The 17,924-nt window shown below is 37.0% G+C and overlaps 2 protein-coding genes across 4 annotated transcripts; both read right to left on the reverse strand.

The window, feature by feature from the left end:
- Positions 1–308: 308 nt before the first annotated feature.
- On the reverse strand, positions 309–11,409 carry usp42 (ubiquitin specific peptidase 42). Of its 2 annotated transcripts, none has more exons than XM_043254280.1 (19): positions 10,821–11,409; positions 8,938–9,188; positions 8,640–8,849; positions 8,441–8,551; positions 8,053–8,152; positions 7,876–7,943; positions 7,625–7,695; positions 7,447–7,529; positions 7,087–7,198; positions 6,725–6,865; positions 6,538–6,638; positions 6,292–6,445; positions 5,543–6,181; positions 5,344–5,438; positions 3,383–4,282; positions 2,957–3,216; positions 2,203–2,369; positions 1,494–1,544; positions 309–1,414 (listed from the first exon to the last, which is right to left on the reverse strand). In XM_043254280.1, exons 2-18 carry the CDS (start codon positions 9,176–9,178, stop codon positions 1,524–1,526), a joined length of 3,474 nt encoding a protein of 1,157 aa, XP_043110215.1. In that variant the 5' UTR covers positions 9,179–9,188; positions 10,821–11,409; the 3' UTR covers positions 309–1,414; positions 1,494–1,523. The 2 variants fall into 2 exon arrangements, with proteins under 2 accessions (XP_043110215.1, XP_043110213.1); XM_043254278.1 differs by having other exon boundaries at positions 3,383–4,285.
- Positions 11,410–11,599: 190 nt separating this feature from the next.
- Positions 11,600–17,779, reverse strand: eif2ak1 (eukaryotic translation initiation factor 2-alpha kinase 1). Of its 2 annotated transcripts, none has more exons than XM_043254282.1 (15): positions 17,418–17,779; positions 16,699–16,866; positions 16,260–16,396; positions 16,116–16,153; positions 15,538–15,637; positions 15,378–15,458; positions 15,173–15,269; positions 15,023–15,059; positions 14,580–14,934; positions 14,395–14,506; positions 13,649–13,755; positions 12,632–12,761; positions 12,371–12,450; positions 12,015–12,248; positions 11,600–11,893 (listed from the first exon to the last, which is right to left on the reverse strand). In XM_043254282.1, the coding sequence occupies exons 1-15, from the start codon at positions 17,563–17,565 to the stop codon at positions 11,774–11,776; spliced, it is 1,944 nt and encodes a 647-aa protein (XP_043110217.1). In that variant the 5' UTR covers positions 17,566–17,779; the 3' UTR covers positions 11,600–11,773. The 2 variants fall into 2 exon arrangements, with proteins under 2 accessions (XP_043110217.1, XP_043110218.1); XM_043254283.1 differs by lacking the exon at positions 17,418–17,779 and adding an exon at positions 16,990–17,336.
- Positions 17,780–17,924: the final 145 nt, after the last annotated feature.

Below are 17,924 nucleotides of genomic sequence, written 5' to 3' on the forward strand. Positions count from 1 at the left end.
TTCTCCAAACAAAATCTTTAAATCACTTAAACGAACCATTTTGCTCTTATTAATAAAGTGCCCCAATATTGGAATGAATGTTTTGTTTGTTTCTCATTTGCTGCATTAGTAATGAAAAGTGCATGTTATTGCTTTACAAGTACTGTGCATTTTAAGCCAGTAGTATGTGTTTTGGATTGAGATGTAAATAAATGACTATTATAGCCTGATTTGCTGGTGATTAGGGCAAAAGTCAAAGTTTTGTGTCACTAAAATGTAGCTCTTTCATATGTCTTTCGTATCAATTAAGATATTTTTCACAAAACAAATCTCACAAGTCGTTCTTTATATGTAAAAAGGAAACCCCACCCTTTACAAAACCAAACACTTCCCATCATCACATACATGTTCATTCACTCCAACAAAATGTTGTAAACATAGTGAGAGAAAATATTACAATTTCAGACATTAAGGCCGTTTCCTCTCACTCAACATATTGTACACTGTATACATTTACTTTGACATGCTACAGTAAAATGAAGTTGAATATAACCATTTTCATGTCTGTTTCATTTCGCTGAAGAAGAAAAAAAAAAAAAGTCGACAAATGTTCAGAGAACATGGTCTACATTACGAGTGGCTTTACAGAAAGTGTCTCTATTGAACTCCTGATACAGGACCGAAAACAAACAACTGATAGTACAGTTCAACTTAAATTCACAGTATTGTCTTAACTAAAAATCAAAACGGATTCAAAGAAACTAAACAGTGAGAATTAAAAAAAAAAAAAAAAAAAAGATGCAATGAACTTGCATTCTAGATAGATTTGATTGAGGAATTTCAGAGTAATACAGTGAGATGCTAAAAAAAAAAGAGAGGTACAAGAGACAGCAAAGCAAACATCTTATGTCCTCAAGTGTGTCCAGGTTAACTGTGATGTAAGTGCACATGTAGCATTAGCAAAGGCTGCTCCTTTGAAACGGTTCTCTCAACCGATATGTGAAAATGGTGACATCATAACTTGAAGCCAAGAGACAAGCAGTCTTTCTCCGCCGATGCAGCATATATAAATGTTCTTGTCGTTCCCAGGTTCGATTCCTTAAAGGGAGCGCTTGTCTCATCTTCACAAGTGAGAAAATCCTGAGTCTGTATGTCTGAGCAGCAATTCTGATGTTAAGCTCCAGGCTTTTGTTTTAATCGCATATATTAACTTTATATAGAATTTTTTTTTTCCATGATCAAAGTTCATTTATGTACAGTGTACTAAAAAATCCATAGTCTTAAAAATAAAAGAAAAACGAAAAAGACAAAATAATGAAACTTTAAAATTCATCTCGTGGTAAAAATACAGTATGTTCTAAATGTTAAGCACCATGTCAGGAACTGTAGCTGTAGATTTTGTTTTTCACATGCTTGCATGGGTGGTTTTCAGAGTCTTCAAATAAAGGAGAGGGAACAAGGCAATTAGAGAAGAGCTTATTTTCTTAAAAAAAGATCTCAAAATAAATTCTTACCTTAGGTGTGATCAACAAATCACCTTCCCTTTAGTGAGGATGTGCGGTGTTCTGTGAAAACCAGAGATCAGTCAGAGCAAACTACAACTACCATGAAAAATACATTTATTTTGTAAGAAAAATACATTTCGTAATCTCAGAATTCAAGAAAGACATTTTAGAATTTAATTTACATACTTTTTTACATTATATAATATATGCAACAAATATTGATGTGCAACAGCACTCAAGTACTTGGCCGTGAAAGTGGCGATCGATCATAAAAATGCTCTCTCTTTCTCTTTTACTCTCACTATAGCGCCTAAACGTTCCCTGGCATTAACTGTTTAATATCATAGGACATGCCATATAACAGACTTCAGTATATTGGCCTAAAGTCACTCTTCAGCTTTACCCCAGGCGGCTGTTCCTTTCTAGATGCTTTGTTTAGTATCACTGTGGCGTCATAATCATAATCTAACAGTATTCTAATCATGTTTTCATAGATAGGCTTTCACGTTATATTTTTAACATTCGTTTTCATTACGGTCTTTAGATATTTTCATTATATCCAATATGTCCATGCCCTGCCTCCTGAATACTCGTTTTTAAAATCTATTGATGATCAAAATGAGAAATAGCCAAAATATTGCCCTAATATAAATGAGGCTACTTCATCTCAGAATACTGTATTTTGTGGTTGAGTCATAAAAAAACACATTCTACTCACTTCACCATCTGAAAGGGTCCTGTGACTTGCACCGTCCACATCTCCATTTCCATTCGAGAGCGTCTTTGTGCCGTTGACAGTGGTAGAGTGATCAAAATATTTGTATTTGTCTTTTTCCATCCCAGTATGATCAAGTTTACTTCCACTGTAACCGCTTAGGCCGTTAGCTAATAAAATAAAAAATAACATTTACACAAAATGCATTAGTTAATTTTTCCCAAATTAGATTAACGTGTGAATGTATAATTCACCTCCAAGTTCAAAAGTTTGATTGTGGATGTATGTGAGCCTTGGGAGGGTTTGACTAAAATCCAGATTGCAAATATGTAGTCAATTACTGGCAAACCAGTTTAACACTGCATGTATCAGAAGATACCATTAGCTCACTTAAACATTTCATTGTTAATCACTGCTATCTAAAAGAGACTACTAAGCTTTTACCCATGCAAAGAAAAACCATATCACTCAAAGGCCCCGTTTATATTGCCTATATGAAACACAAATTTGGTGGAACAAGGTGGCAAACAAAGACTGAATGGGTTATTTGCCATATTAATTTAAATATTAAAACAAAAAGCACGTCAACATCCAAATGACACCATTACTGCAAAATAATGCAAACTATAAATGTTTGTATATTACTTCACATGTCTGCATAATATTTAAACTGCATTCGGCAATGCTCATTGGATAAAACTAGCTGCCATTGCTCTATTGAAAAAGACATCAAGTCTAAGCAAGCTGTTTTAAGCACCTTTGTGTCCATTGAACGGTTGCTGGTCCTCCATATGGTCTCCGTGAACATTGTGAGGAGACTCAGAGCTTTGGTGCAGACTTCCTTTCTCTGCACCATTTCTATCACTGGAATCACGCTCTTCCCGCCTCGGAGTGACGTCTCTCCTGGTATGAGGCCTCTCCTCATCCTCCCTCCTCTTCTTTTTCTTTTTCTTCTTCTTTTTGTGTTTCTTGGAGCTGCTATCCTCATTGCCCTCGGACTGATCCTTCTCTGAGTGCCTGTAAGTGGAAAGTCACAACGATAATTCAACTAGTATTTTTATGTCTAATGGTTTAATTTTCAAACAAAGTTTCAGATGTTTTTCAAATCAAAATGCAGTGATGAATCCAGAGCATAAGAAACTGGTAAAAAAAAAAAAAAAATATTCTAGCGGAATTGACTCACCTGTGCTTTTCTTTGTTTCTCTTTTTCTTTTTGTATTTCTTTGCTCTGCACTCATCAGAGCTTTGTCTTGCATCAGCCGATGGACTGCGTTTCCGCTTGTAATGTGGCAGTGGGCTAACAGAATGTGGAGAAGAGGGTCTTATTTTTGACCCATTCACTGTATGGGACATCCTTCCATAGCCACCATCCACCCCACGATGGCTGTGACTAGAATATCCATCCCGGTTATGGTGTCCAGAAGGACGATAAGAGTCAGTCCCAAATCTCCTATCTCTACTCCGGTCGCGTTCCTCTCTGGGTCTTCTTTGGGAATGGTGGTGCTCTCTACGGTGATGTGAGAATCTGTCCCAGTGATCTCTGTGATGCCGGTCTCTACTGGTGGAACGCTCTCTAAAGGGACGACTCTCTCGATAGCTATGACCATAGCGGCTTCGACTTCTTTCTCTGTATTCCCTATAGTGTCTATACCGGTCCCTGTCTTTCACAGTTGAAGAAAAGTGTGGCCGCTCTAAAACCCTATTCCGGTCTTCGCTACGTCCATCTCCAGAGCTAAACTTGTCTAAGTGTGATGGCTTTGACTCTTTACTTCCTCCTTCACTGCACCTGAAGTCTTCTTTTAACCTGTGGGGACTTGTGTGACCATCAGCAACATGTAGGCCGACACTGTTGTTGCCCTGAAGTTCTGACAAGTCAGCCTCCGCATGGGTGTCATGGCCCTGAATCGGCTCATTTCTTGAAGCTGTCTGGGCATGAAGGTCAGTGTCCGTAGTCTTTGATGCATCAGACAAAGATGCAGACTGCACCTGTGAATCAGACTGAGATGAAGAGTCTGAAGAAGAGTTCATCCTTTTTCTTGAAGGTGAGAAACATGGCTGGCCATCAGTACTTGGTGGTTTGGAGCTGCTGGGTGAATGAACAAATGAAGAAAACCCAAAGACAGTTTAGTCTATCAGAAACTCAATCATTCTAAAAGTGAATAACTAGGTAGATACTGGCTAATACTTAAGTCACAATTGGAGTGACCAGTCCACAAAACAAAGTTATGGGCTTATTCAACGTAAATCCATAATTGCATTCTCAATGAAGAGTTTGATGAACCAACACCCATTATAAATTATCCGACAGGAACCCTAACTAAATTCCGTAGTCTGTACCCTGTAAAACCTGTCGTACATAAACCATCACCAGCACTAATTTTCTCATGTAACACAAGCTATTAATGTATTTAAGAAAACAAAAAACAAGGAAAGAGGGCACAAATCCATCTTGTAAATAATACAAAACTATTGCTTACATCATGTGAACAATGTATTTAAAAAAAAAAATTGTGCAAACTGTAAATTACATCGCAGAGCCTTTAATTACCTGTAGACAGAGCATGGACAAAAGCATAGGAGCATGTGAAAACAGCAAGCAGCTGCCTACCAGAGTGTAATGGGTATCGGCATGCCTGCTCACAGGACACTTTCGCAATGTACCATCTGGCTGCTAAGTAATTATTTTGTAAATAAGATTTTTTACTTAATTCTTGGCCTACTAATAGCAAAAAAAGAATGAATGAATAAATTAATTAATTAATATATAAAATACAATTCCACTGTATGTTGAAGGGAATAAAAACTACAATCATTCATCACTGTTAATCATAAAAACTGAAATTACATTTGAAAAACAGCTTAAGATGAAGCATGAAAATTAATGTGTCAAAATGAATTACTAAAACTGAAATAAAAACTAAACAGGAAAATAAATGTCAATTAAAACGGATACCAAAAATAAAAAATAGTTCAAAGAATTACTAAATAATATAGTAGTAAATGTTACTAAAATAACACTGGCTACATTTAGGCATCAAAGTAGTGTACATTATGATATATGGATATTCATGTTGAGATGAATCAGCACAACAGTTAAGAGAAAAAAAACAAAAAAAAAAAACACATGGTGTTTGAGCATCTCACCTTGACTCACTGTTTCCAGGCTTTAAGATGAATTGCATGTCTGAACTATTAGATTGACTAGCAATCTGTGATGAAGAATGTGGCACACCCACAATCTGAAAAAAATAAAACACTTTAGCAAAAACAAACACTAACAAAAATTAATGTTAAATATGAACCTTTATAAGTAATACCAGGCCAAAATTGACAAAGTATTTACCTTATCGGTATGGTTAAAACCATTGGCTTTGGGAAAGCCATTCTGGGATTTGTGGGCAGGTCCTGATCCATTTTCATGCACATGTAACTCTGAAAAGCCATTAGATCCATTTGTCTTCGGCGTAGGCTGAGGCAGTGAACTGGAATTGTGGGACTGGGTGTCGTCCTTTACCCCATTCCCATTGGTTATCTTGGGAGCAAGATAAGGCTTAACTGATCCATTCTCCAAGGTTCCAGCCTCTTGGTCGGATTCCTCAGATGATTCCTGACCATAAGGAACCAGGAATGAAGCTCCAGTGTGAGTTCCATTGACCTGTGAGAAGCCTGAGGTAGACACTGAGGTGCTGGAAGATGTGGGCTGAGGATGAGAGGCTGAAGATAAAGAGCAGTTAGGGCTTGACTGGGTCTGAGTAGGTCTCACAGGCTTGTTCTGACCAATAATAAAAGTTAACTTCGGCCTCTTGGATGAGTCAGGAATGCCCATTGGCCGAACAAGTGAAGCAGAAGAGGATGCGGATGCAGAAGAGGACGTATGAGATAGGCTAGAGCTTAATTTGGTCACACCACAGAAACTTCTATTGGGTTTGGAGCCACCATGGTATTCCTTTGAAGAGCCATTCCCATTTATGTATGAAGAGTTCTGCAAAGTACAGAGTGAAAAGGTGAAGAGAAGCAGCAAACCTAGCTTAGCTTTAAGGCTGATTTGCTGAACCATTGTAATTTGTTTGAATGCGTTTTTTCTTGCAGTACCTTTAGCATATGGGGTGGCAGCTGAGGGCCAATGAAGGATGTGGAGGTGTACTGAGGCCCATTCATCTTGACTGGAATGGATGGTCGAGGAGATGACTGGCCTGGAGTATGATTCATCTGGCTAAAATCACTACCATTTTTCGCATCAGGTGACCTAAATTAAAATAAACGTTTTACTTTACTCACCCTTAGTGCCAAAAACACAAACTGTCATTTAATCCATGTGAAGTAAATGAAGACCTCTACCTGATGTAGAACAGCAAATAAGCTTGCTGATTAAGCACTGTTCTTATGTCGCTGAGAGATACTGATGAGTCGTTCATCTGATACCACTGCCCATTGCTAGCCTGCAATAGATAATCAAATTAATCATTCATATATTTTGTTGTAAGCACATAATAAAGAGGATGCAGGTCTGTACTTGATTACTTACCTTAATGTAACAGTAATAGTGTCCAGCATGGCAACTGAAGCCAGAATGAACCAGCACTGCATATAGAGCATAGATTTGTGGATCCCCATGAGACTGAGACATGAATGGGCGCAGATCAAGATACTCTGTGTATCTCACATCCTGTGAAGGATTAAGAATCATCATAATTAAGGCATTAACTGATGACATTTTAATGCTTTTAAAAAAAATATTGAATTCATTTAAGCACATTGACCTAGCCCTATTATAGGTCCTGCAACAAGGCAAGATATGAATGATGTATCTGGTCACACCAGTTTGTCCAGTATAATAGCAAGTAGCAATAAAATTAACTTTTGTCTTATGACCTTTATGTAGCATACCTTTGTAATTTTTCCTCCATTGAAGTTGGTAAACCGCTTCAGTGAGACGGTGAGAACATTAGAACTGCGATGAAGGGTGAATCTCTTTGAAGCAGTTACCATTTTCTTACATCTGCCAAGACGAAAGAACATTACTAGATGTTTGAGCAAAAATATAAAACTAAAACATGGACATGTGATTTGCTCTCTAAATGCAGTATTCTATTTAAAAGAAATGAACTTAATAAAACAAGTTACAATTGCAAGAATGCCCTTGTCAAGTGTGGTCAATGCATGACTTCAAACGTATGGTAACTGTACACACAAAAACTGAATTTGGGTAATACAAATATGTGGTGTTAATATGCACAGAAAACTTACTTGGAGCATTTATAAGCATTGTCCCCATCAAGTTGCTCAGGCTTGACAAATTGCTCAAAAGCCTTACTGAGTGTCTGAGCCGTCTGCAAATAAACATTCAAAAAACGATCATTATTGAAGCCAAAAGAAATGACTCGCTTCAGTTGTAAGAAATTTGTGTCAAGAAAATGTTTGTCACCTTTATTTCCAGTGAAATATCCAGGTATGGGTCAAAAGTATCCGAGACTGCTTTGCAATTGAGACATTTGACTGAAAAAGAAATGTGCATTTATTGTACCAACAGATGTAACGTTAGCATTGCCCAAATTCTAGAAAACATACATATAAAATACATTTAACTAAATTTAAAGGTGTCTTTTTATATACAATTTTTGCATTTTATAAAGAACAAAATTAACCTTAAACCAAATAAAAAATCTTATGACCTACCTCTAGATCTCAGATAACCCCCAAATATCTGATGTACAAAAGTGGTTGCCTGAGTTTGCCTGTCCAATCTGCCAATTCATAAAAACAATAATAATTATGTATTAGACAGGATAGAAGTATGCAGTCATTAAAAATCAATTAACTGATAAATTGCAAAATTGCATTGTGGGAACTCACTTATTTCCAGGCAGGCAGGACTTTTGCATAGCATCCACTGTGTACCTCAAGAACTCATGGGCATCTTCTTGACTTCCAAATCTAAAATGCTTTCCAATCCCTGAGAATATGAACAAAACATCAGTGGGCCATTTTATAAATAACTGTCATCCTGAACCATTCTTTATCACTAAAAACACACTGTGTCTGTGCTCCTTGTTTTTATACAAACTTCAAGGTTTAACCTTAATCTTGTCAAAACCCTCAACTCTTATCTAGCACTAAAAGTGTTTTAGTACCTTATTTGCAATTGTTGCACTTGAGTGTTATTTTACTAGTATGGCAATGTAAACTGTAAATTTGTCACATGACTTTTAAGCAAATGATACATCTTAAACTGAGCACTCACGTTTTAGCTCATTAAGCACACCGATAGGCTTAATGACATTTCCAGAGTTGGCGAACACTTGGATGATGTGATTTTGCATGGTACACATCATGCAAAACCCAGGCTCGTGACCTGCATGTAAAGAAGATGAATTGTACATTGTTAGAGCAAAGCCACTCCAAGCATAATGTACAATGCTGCAAAAATCTTGAACACATACATGTTTTGGAATGCTCTCTAGTCAGCATGTAGTTGGCAAGGGGAGCCGTGTAAGTCAGACACTGCAGGGTAGAGTTCAAGAAACATGTGTTGCCCAGGTTATGGAGACCTGCTCCAACGCGGTGGCCCTGGTTCCATTTCAAGCAAAGCCGGTCTGGGGAAAACAGGACTTTCTGAGGAAGAGCAATGCCATCCTCACTGGTCATGACCACTGTTTCCACAAAGAAAACAAGACATATTACACAAACAATATAATATAACCTACTGTTTAAACATTAACAGTAAAGAAAATCCCTTGCCTTGCTCTCTGGGTCTTTCGACTTGAAGCGCTGTGTTATTACTACCATTTACAGTCACTCCAATGGTCGGGGCCATACAGGCAGTCTTGGCCCTTGAAAGCTCAGTGGCAGAAGGGCCAACACTCCAGCTCGAACTACTGCTCTCCATGTCTCTGGAGGAGAAAGGTGTCAGGGAGCTGGAGTGCTTGCACCGCACTGACTCCAGGTCAGGTTTCTCTGGAGGTTTGTCAACTATGGTCATTATTCATTTTCTGTGGAAAAACAGACATGTGTTTTAACTCAATAATTTGTGAAAAGACAGACTTTTCATTTGCATGTGAAAGTGGTTTTAAAGGCACAGGTTCAGGTAAAGCTACTCTTTTAGTGTCAAATGCAACAGGTACCTGAGAGGAAAGCACACTCTAAACTCTAGTTGCCTTGCTCCTCACAAGTGAAGATGTCTTTAGATTAAACTATATAAAATATATAGTTTTAAACAATGATATCTTCATCATAATAACGTCACGACAAATTATTTAGCTAAAAATGTCAGAACAATATATAATAAACACCAGTTTATTATACACGTTATAGCACTGGGTAATATATAAAAATAAATAACATGGACATTTACTGGATACACCGTTTCATAGATTTTTTATTATTATGTTGTTATGTTAAAGGCCATTAGATACAAAAACTGTTCTTCGGGACATTAAATAAATAACGTTATTCCTTCCAGCCATTTAAGTTTAAAATCCATATTTGTCAAACTACAACCCTTCATAAAAAGATATTTACATAACTTCGAAACAAATTAAATAAAGTGCAAAAGGACTACACTATCACTAATAAAGCATCTAAGACAGCGAGTTAACTTAGGTGAAATGACCCAAGACATCGCGCCAAAGTGAAAGTAACCTTACGACAAATATAAATGAACGTTGAACTCGCCTACCCTAGTGACGCAAAACAAGATAAATCATTTTACAATTTCTTTCTTTGTGAACGGCCAGCCAATATTTGATCGAACAAGCTAAATATGTGTTGGTGTACTAGCCGGTGTGTGTTGATCTATTGAGCTGAGCGCCAGCATGGGCCCGTGGCCTCGGCTACTTCATTATAGCTGCAGTTTACAGTAAACTGTCACATCAACACGTTCCACAATAAAACCTCAGCAAAATCTGTGTACCTTCGTCGAGGTCGCCAGACTCTGTGACACTTAAAACACAGTTCAACAACTACAGAGGCGGTTCCGTGTATGATTTTGCATGAGGAAATGATCATGTAGTACACAGTCTCTCCGCACGTCCGCCAACTGTTATCTAGCGTGCTCGGCTAAAGGCTTCGCGTGCGAGATAGGCCTCTGCCGCACATTATTTATACACAAAACACTATTAATAAATGTATTTGTAGTATATTAAAAGATTGCGAAATGCTCGTCAGTAAAATATATCTAGCTAACCACATTTACTGTTGGCGCGAGAAGTTAGGACTTATTTAAAGAGCGCTGTGTTGTAGCTACAAACGCCATGGTAACGGCGAAACGTAACAATACAGATAGAACGCGGCATGAACATGGTCACGCACTTCGAGAAGCCTGTCTGTAAATCAAGATGATGTTGATATACGTGGTTTGTCCCTTCACTAACATAAAAAAGACAACTGTACTAAATTTAGTTAGCCAAATGTCGATTTTAATCGAAAACCGGTAGAAAGGAGGGGCACGGTATTTGAAATTCACCGGTGCCTTGGCCGAGAAGGCAACGCCGCCGAAAGACTCATTGCGAAACCCGGTGTTTTCAATTTCGTGCCACGCAATGAACGCAAACCACACAACAAGCGCTCTCCAAAAATCACCTGCAGGAACCATATGTGATATTTAAATCAAATAATACACGTACCTGTGAATTTATGATTAATTTAAATGAGTTCATCCATTCTAAAATCCAAAGAGCGTCCGGCGGTGAACAATGACGTAGTTTCCCACGGATCCATCCGGGTACTTTCGTAATGTCAGCCAACCCAGTGTTGTGTGGATGTGGCCTTATTGAACGCGGCCGTCAAGGCAGTTAAACGTCTTTGTTGCTGTCAACTCGTCGACCAAGAAAGAATCGTTTTTACTCTAACGATTTAAATCGTTCTCGTGGATAAATTCAGAGGAGTAGTGTTTCGTACACATTTTTATTACTGTAAAAGGCGTTTTAAAGTTGGTAATGGGTATTGGTGGATCGTACGGTAGGTTATGGAATCTCAGCATCCACCATGAACATTCTTTTTTTTATGTAAATCTCATTGTTATTTATAATTTAAAGTTTAAATTGTGCGGCTTCAGTGTTATATAATTCGTCATTATCATAAATAGTTCAAATGCTATGGTCACTGATAAGGCTACAAAAGGTATTTTAGTGGTGATATAGCACTGAAATGCATTAATAATTAAATTTAAAATGTAATGAAATCATACTAAGTGTTTTTTTTTGTATTATATACTTGTATCGTAACATGTAATTAGTGCATGTGTATAGGCCTATACATAACATTATATAATGCTAGCATACGTTTTGTAGCCTTATCTATGACCTTTGGACATTATTATTAATATTCACAATAATTGTCATGAGTACCACTGTATAGGTGTACCATTTACTCAGTTTTAAAGTCAGATAAATGGAGACTAATGCACCATGGCATGGGACTTTACTTTACATACCTTTTGTCAGCACTTTTTAAATATGGCACTCTTTTATATACATACAAGCAGAGCAGACCTCACACATACAACCATCTCTAAACAACAATTCACAATAATGTACAAATATTAAGCACTTGTGGCAGTTCAAAATAGTTACTATTATTATATCTTTTCTGCACTGTGTATTGCATTTTGAGAGATCCGTAGCTCACTGATCTGTCTCCTGAGCTGAACAATTTCTTGTTCTTGTTCATTAATCTTGCATTTCAAACTCTGAATAACCTAAAATAAAGAATGCAAACAAAGTTAAAGTGTCAATTTTTCTTTCAAAGTGGCAAAAGTAACAAAGTAAAGTAAAATCTGAATATACCGTTGGTTTTTGTTCAATTTTGGGGGTACATACCACGTCACTGGTGCTGAAGAGGTCACTCTGAAGTAACTGAGATGCACTTGGTCGGGTTGAAGGATCCGTGCTGGTCAGTAAGGTGATGTATTTGGCTAAAAGTGGCCAGTTTATGGACAGCATGTTGGGAATCTTGCCTTGCCGTAGTTCTCCAAGTGTGTGCACACGCTCCATCTCAGTCCCAAATGGGTGGAATAACTCAAACGCAATCACTCCTATACTGTACAGATCCGACTGTACAAATGAAACAAAACACTGAGCATACGTGCCTAAGATGCAACAGCCCACGCTGATGTACAGACCCCAAAAAACTCTAGACCGTATTATAATATTTTCTTTAACTTAAGTTTCCTTACCTTTGAATCATAGTGAGATCCCTCAAGTTGTTCTGGGGCAGCATAAACAAAAGTTCCTACTCCACTAGTGTGAGCCGAGTCTAGTGTAAAAAGTGCAATGAGAAATTAGGCTACGTTGCAAGTGTGCATTAAATCACTGCTGCCATCTACTGACAATAAATCAGCAGTAGTTTTGCAACAAATGGGAAAATAAGAATAAAGTAAAAATGTATTGTAACAACTAAAATAACCGTAATTTGCTGAGTACAGAAGAGGTCTCACCTGTGTTTACACCTGCTTGAGAGCTAGAGGGCAGCTGCTCATGTTCGTCCATTATTAAGTTCCGGCAAGCCAACCCAAAGTCCCCGATTTTCACATGACACTCTGGTCCATGAAGGAAAATGTTTCTAGGCTGTAAATAAATGTATATTTTAACTTGCAACAAGCATTTTTAATATTTTTATTATTACACAAAAAGAACATCCACAGTAATAAATATCTAAAATGATGATGTTAGTTTTAGCATATTAATCACATTAGTATCGTTACATTTGTTTTCGAATTTCATTGGTAACTGTTCTTGCCTTTTGCTTATTAAAAAATGTGTGGTATTTAGGCTTATAAATACATCTGAGAAAGAAATTCATGCTACTAAGACAAAGTATCCAGAAAAATACGGTGTTACCTTACTGTGACAAACAGATAAAGAGTTGGTTTATTAAGGACAATAACAGTGTTTGTCAAAGTGACTATCTTCTATCCTTTAAATACCATGCTGGCTGTCAAAAGGCCACTAAATAAATAGAATAAAGAAATTGTTGAATTATATTTTTCTCCTTATTCAGACAGCAAAGAAATAAAAGGAAAGCACTGGGTAGAGAGGGGATCGACATAAGACCTGGAAATGGGAATTTAACTTGGGTAGCTGTAAGTGCAGATGGACTGTATATGTCAACACTAACAGCGAGGCAATCAACAACAACACTTATGGGTGACTTTTAGGCATTAAAAAATGGATCTGTAAACACAGAACAAGGTTTAAAACGGTGGAAAGGACAAGCCATTTGCCTACTAAATTGTCACAGACAAGCTCACTACATCAGGAGAAAGATTATCTGCTGTTTTGCAAAAGTCTAACCTACTTTCGTTGAGCCACACCAGCCTAATATCTGTTATCCAAAAACAAGGCCTCCTCCCATGTAGACTAATGTCCATACAGTTTCAAACCAGTCATGTAGTAAATATATTGTGAGGTGAAGAATACAAAGTTATGCAAACCAGCAAAATAAGCACACATACCTTAAGGTCTCTATGCATAATACCACGGGAATGAATGTACTCCACTCCTTCAAGTATTTTCTTTAAAATTTTCAATCCGTGTTCAAAGTCAATGGACTCCCAAGTATCTGTGGATCAATACGTACAAAAATAAACTAAAATAATCCAACAATACAACTATATGCTGTGACTGAGTGGTGAATAAATCTGTTACTGCATGTCAAAAAATCAGCTTTTTCTTGTCTTTCCTGTTCCGCCAAAGTATCATACAATATAATAACAGAAAAAGGGATTATATAAGTGACATATTTATTCTCAATGTTATGTGACCCTGGAGAACAAAACCAATCTTAAGTTGCTTTGGTATATTTGTACCATTAGCCAAAAATACACTGTATAGGTCTAACTTACCTTAAAACCTCATTTTTAATTAGTAATAGGCATAGCTGAGAACTTCATTTGGACTTTAAACTTTTTTCACCCTCAGACTCCAAATTGTCAAATAGTTGTATCTTGGCCAATTATTGTCCTATCCTAACGAACCATACATCACTGTAAAGTGTATTTATTTAGATTTGATGATGATGTATAAAGCTCAGTTTCTGAAAATGGACACTTATGATTTGTGGTGCAGGGTGCCATACACAGAAAGGGAATCCAAGCCATTTATAAGACATGTCCAAAAATACACGTTTAATGGCACTTAAAGAAAGAAGTGCAAACTCTTATGTAAATTATAGTAACTCATATGAATAAACTCATCTTACCTACTGACGTCAAGAGTCCCTCTGTGATCTTTGAGTTTCTTTCCTGTATCCAGTCTTTCAAAGATCGCTCACATAGCTGCATTTGTATATAAAGCATTAAGTGGAACTGAGCCTATAGACAGGAAGAAAAAAAATGATGAAAACAAGATTACAAAACATTTAAATTAAATGAATGAACCACATACCCCATGTGCCTGTGTTTCGGACCATTCAGGAGCATCTGTATCGATGTAAGAGTTATTGTTCAATTCCAGTCTGTTTTGACTGAGGTCATCCTCTGAGAGTGTTGAGCTGTCCCATTTAGATGCAGGGCATTTGTTCGCCGTAGCACGAGGCTTTCCCAGAAACACACACGGAACAAAGTTTTGTGGGTTGCGGACATTTTTTGGGCAAACAGCTTGGCCCGTCTCTTCTTTTGAAGTTGAGGGTTTCACCGATAGGCTCTCTAATGCAACCTGATTTTCTTTGGATTCTGTTTGTTTAGAGTGTTCAAAAACAATAGATGATCCCTCGCTGCTGTTAGTGTTTTCTTGTGTGCACCTGAAGCAAGACACATTTTTATATGCTATTGTAAACATGTTACAGTTAGTTGAGAAAAAAAAAAAAAAAAAAGTTTAAACCATCTTACCCATCTTTCTGTAAAGGTTTCTCTATTGCTGGAAATGCTTGTGAAACAAGGGATTTAGGATTTAGTCAGAAAACCAGAAAACTGTACATGCTGAATAAAAGCAAAGCATGATTCAATTAACTATATCTCCACATCAATACAGCTACTTACTTTTCACTGCAGGCTGAACATGCTCCATCCATGCTGTGTGATATCCAACAATATTGGGATGCTGAAGGCTGGAAAGCACTTTAACCTCCCTGAGAACCTGCAAGGAGTTAAAAACAGATGCGATAAGGTATTTTACCTCTAAATCATATATAGATTTGGTGGGTAAATTACTAATACAATAACTGAATTTGTGCTATTACTTTACCTTCATGCAGTCATCTCTTGTTACTTTCTTGATGAGAATTTTTTTCACTGCATATTCCTGGCCATCAAGCTTGTTTGTGACCTAAAACAGCGTTACAGTTTTCAGTGTGCGCCTTTCAAAGTCAAGTGTTTAATACAATATGATTATAGCATTTTCTTACCTTAAACACTTTGCCATAGGATCCTTTACCCAGTGTTGCTATTTCTTCAAATTCACTAAGGTAACGGGATGTCTGTGCTTGGAAAAGACCATCCTTAGTTCTAGGATAGAAAAGTATATTTCAGTTATTTTAAATGGTAATGTACTATACACTACCATTTAAAGGTTTCTGGTCAATAAGACTTTTATTCAGCATATTTATATGTGCATTCATTTAATCAAATTGACAGTAAAGACATTCATGATGTTACAACTAATTATTTTTATTGTAAATAAATGCTTTTATTATTCATGCAATTAAGATTTTGCTTAACATTTAAATACGTCTTAAGCACCAAATCAGCATATTAGAATGATTTCTATGATATTGAAGACTAGAGTAATGGCTACTGAAAACAGGATTAAATTACATTTTAAAACATATTAATGTACTAAGAAATGCAGAGTTTGAGACTATAGCAGATTATTTAAAAACATTTTTAAAAAATCTGAAAAACCCATTTGAACCAAAGCCTATGCACAGTAGTATATATTACAAAGCAATATAAGTGGAGCTCCTACATGTGTAAAAGTTTTCACCTTAGGTTCTGCCCTTCTGTACTCAAGTATCTATGTTCCTGCAGAATCCAAAAGAGGAATCATCAGCTGGATAGCGCTCATTAAAAGAAATATAAATGAATGAAATATGCTAAATGAAACTGAAGACGAATTCTGTTGGATTACCTGGGGGAAGAGTGATGAGCTGGTTGCATGCAGGAGCTCTGTGAATGCTCGGTTATGCTGTAGTCGAACTGTACTAAACTCATCACTGATAGCCAGTGGAGACAGAAGGTTCATGGCAGCTAAACGATGACCTATCACTGAAACAGAAGGTATTTTTTTTTTAAAAAAACCAAAACATTTTAGTCAGTACTTATACACATTACAGATCATTCATTAGAGACTACATCAGAAATGGACAGTACATAGAGTTTGCATTAAAAATTCACAGTGCAAACTGTGTTTTAGCAAGTGAAAATGTGTTTATAGATATTTCCAAAAAAAAAAAGAAAAAAAGAGAGATCTGCAACTGCCTGAATATGTTAAAGGTTTTGCATAATTTGGTTCAGAGACTTAGAAAAACTGAAAAATTGTAAGGCAAATAACGGAAACATCAACCTACCCTTAAACAGCATACGTGAACGCGTAGGATCATGCTCGTAAACAAAGCACAAGTGTTCCAGTAGAGATCCCAGCAGCAGTTGGTTGGGAATTACAGAGGCAAATTCCTGGATTGATGGATACTGTCTTCCCGACAGCAATACTTCACAGTTATTGTCCGAATCTGAGGCTGCATTTACATGACATATAAAGAAGATGAATACTAGCCAATATGTTTGACTGTTTTTGAATATCAAATCCACAAAATAACCTAAAACCGAGTGTAAAATTACTTGTATTAGAGATGACTTACCTTCTGCAATAACTTTGGCGATTAAAGCCATAATGTCATTTTCCTCTGACCCCATTTAGACACCAAGAAATTAAGTACTCACTAAACAGCTGAGCAAATAGAAATATACCAAAGCTGGATCTTAAGTGTACAGTAGGGGTGGGTAAGGTCTAAGTAACTTATCAGCTTGAAACATTTTCAAGTTACCCCCACACCCCTAAGAAGTCCCACAGATTAAATATTAGGGAGGAGGGACAACTTAAAATTGCATCAATTCAATTGGTTATTTAAACATACTACTTTGACAGATTCTCCACATGATATTAAATGGCATTAATGGACAAAAAGAGCAAATAACCTTGGCCAATACTTGGCTTGTAAACCCAAATTCTAGCCATGATTACACTCAGAAAAGAAAGAGGCTGCACATAATACTGCAGTGGACTCACTATCAAACTGGACGTCCTCCTCCGTATCTGTCAGACTGAATATCCCACCTCTTGGTCCTCCGTCTTGAGTGGAAAGGCCCTGTCGCATATGAAAGCTACGGCTGTTAACAGTAGAAACTACACTGCTACTCGAACTTTCTTCTGCCATGACTCTCTCTGTTGTGCGCAACTTGACGTTTTGCTAACAGACACTTCTGTTCATCCCATTCAATAGTTCCATTCAGAAGGACACGTGTTTAAAAAAAAAAAACAACAAAAAACCTCAGCCCTTTTAATTTGGCAAACCACACTTACAAGATTTAAAACCGGCCAAATAAAAATAGCCCTGTAAACCAACAGCGACCTACCATGATTCTAATGACAGGAGTTAGGAAGTATCTCTAAATTATCACCACTCGATGACGTGATGAACAACTTATGACATTATGCACCTAAACCTTAATCGAATAATAATTGTATGTATTAATTGTAGTTCTTGCACAAATTTCTCTCCATAAACAACATAGG

The sequence above is a fragment of the Puntigrus tetrazona genome, chromosome 12, assembly GCF_018831695.1.
Source record: "Puntigrus tetrazona isolate hp1 chromosome 12, ASM1883169v1, whole genome shotgun sequence".
Taxonomy (NCBI): domain Eukaryota; kingdom Metazoa; phylum Chordata; class Actinopteri; order Cypriniformes; family Cyprinidae; genus Puntigrus; species Puntigrus tetrazona.

Bases quoted from the DNA above. Each gene is read 5' to 3' on its own strand.
- usp42 (XM_043254278.1), bottom strand. From the start codon at position 9,178: ATGACCATAGTTGACAAACCTCCAGAGAAACCTGACCTGGAGTCAGTG. The intron at 7,696-7,875 runs GTAGGTCATAAG...TTTCTTTTTCAG, and splicing joins GGGTTATCTGAGATCTAGAG to TCAAATGTCTCAATTGCAAA. The intron at 7,530-7,624 runs GTGACAAACATT...GTTTATTTGCAG, and splicing joins ATATTTCACTGGAAATAAAG to ACGGCTCAGACACTCAGTAA.
- eif2ak1 (XM_043254282.1), bottom strand. From the start codon at position 17,565: ATGGCAGAAGAAAGTTCGAGTAGCAGTGTAGTTTCTACTGTTAACAGC. The intron at 14,935-15,022 runs GTAAGATGGTTT...GTCTTGCTTCAG, and splicing joins AAACCTTTACAGAAAGATGG to GTGCACACAAGAAAACACTA. The intron at 12,249-12,370 runs GTAAGGAAACTT...TCATTTGTACAG, and splicing joins GATCTCACTATGATTCAAAG to TCGGATCTGTACAGTATAGG.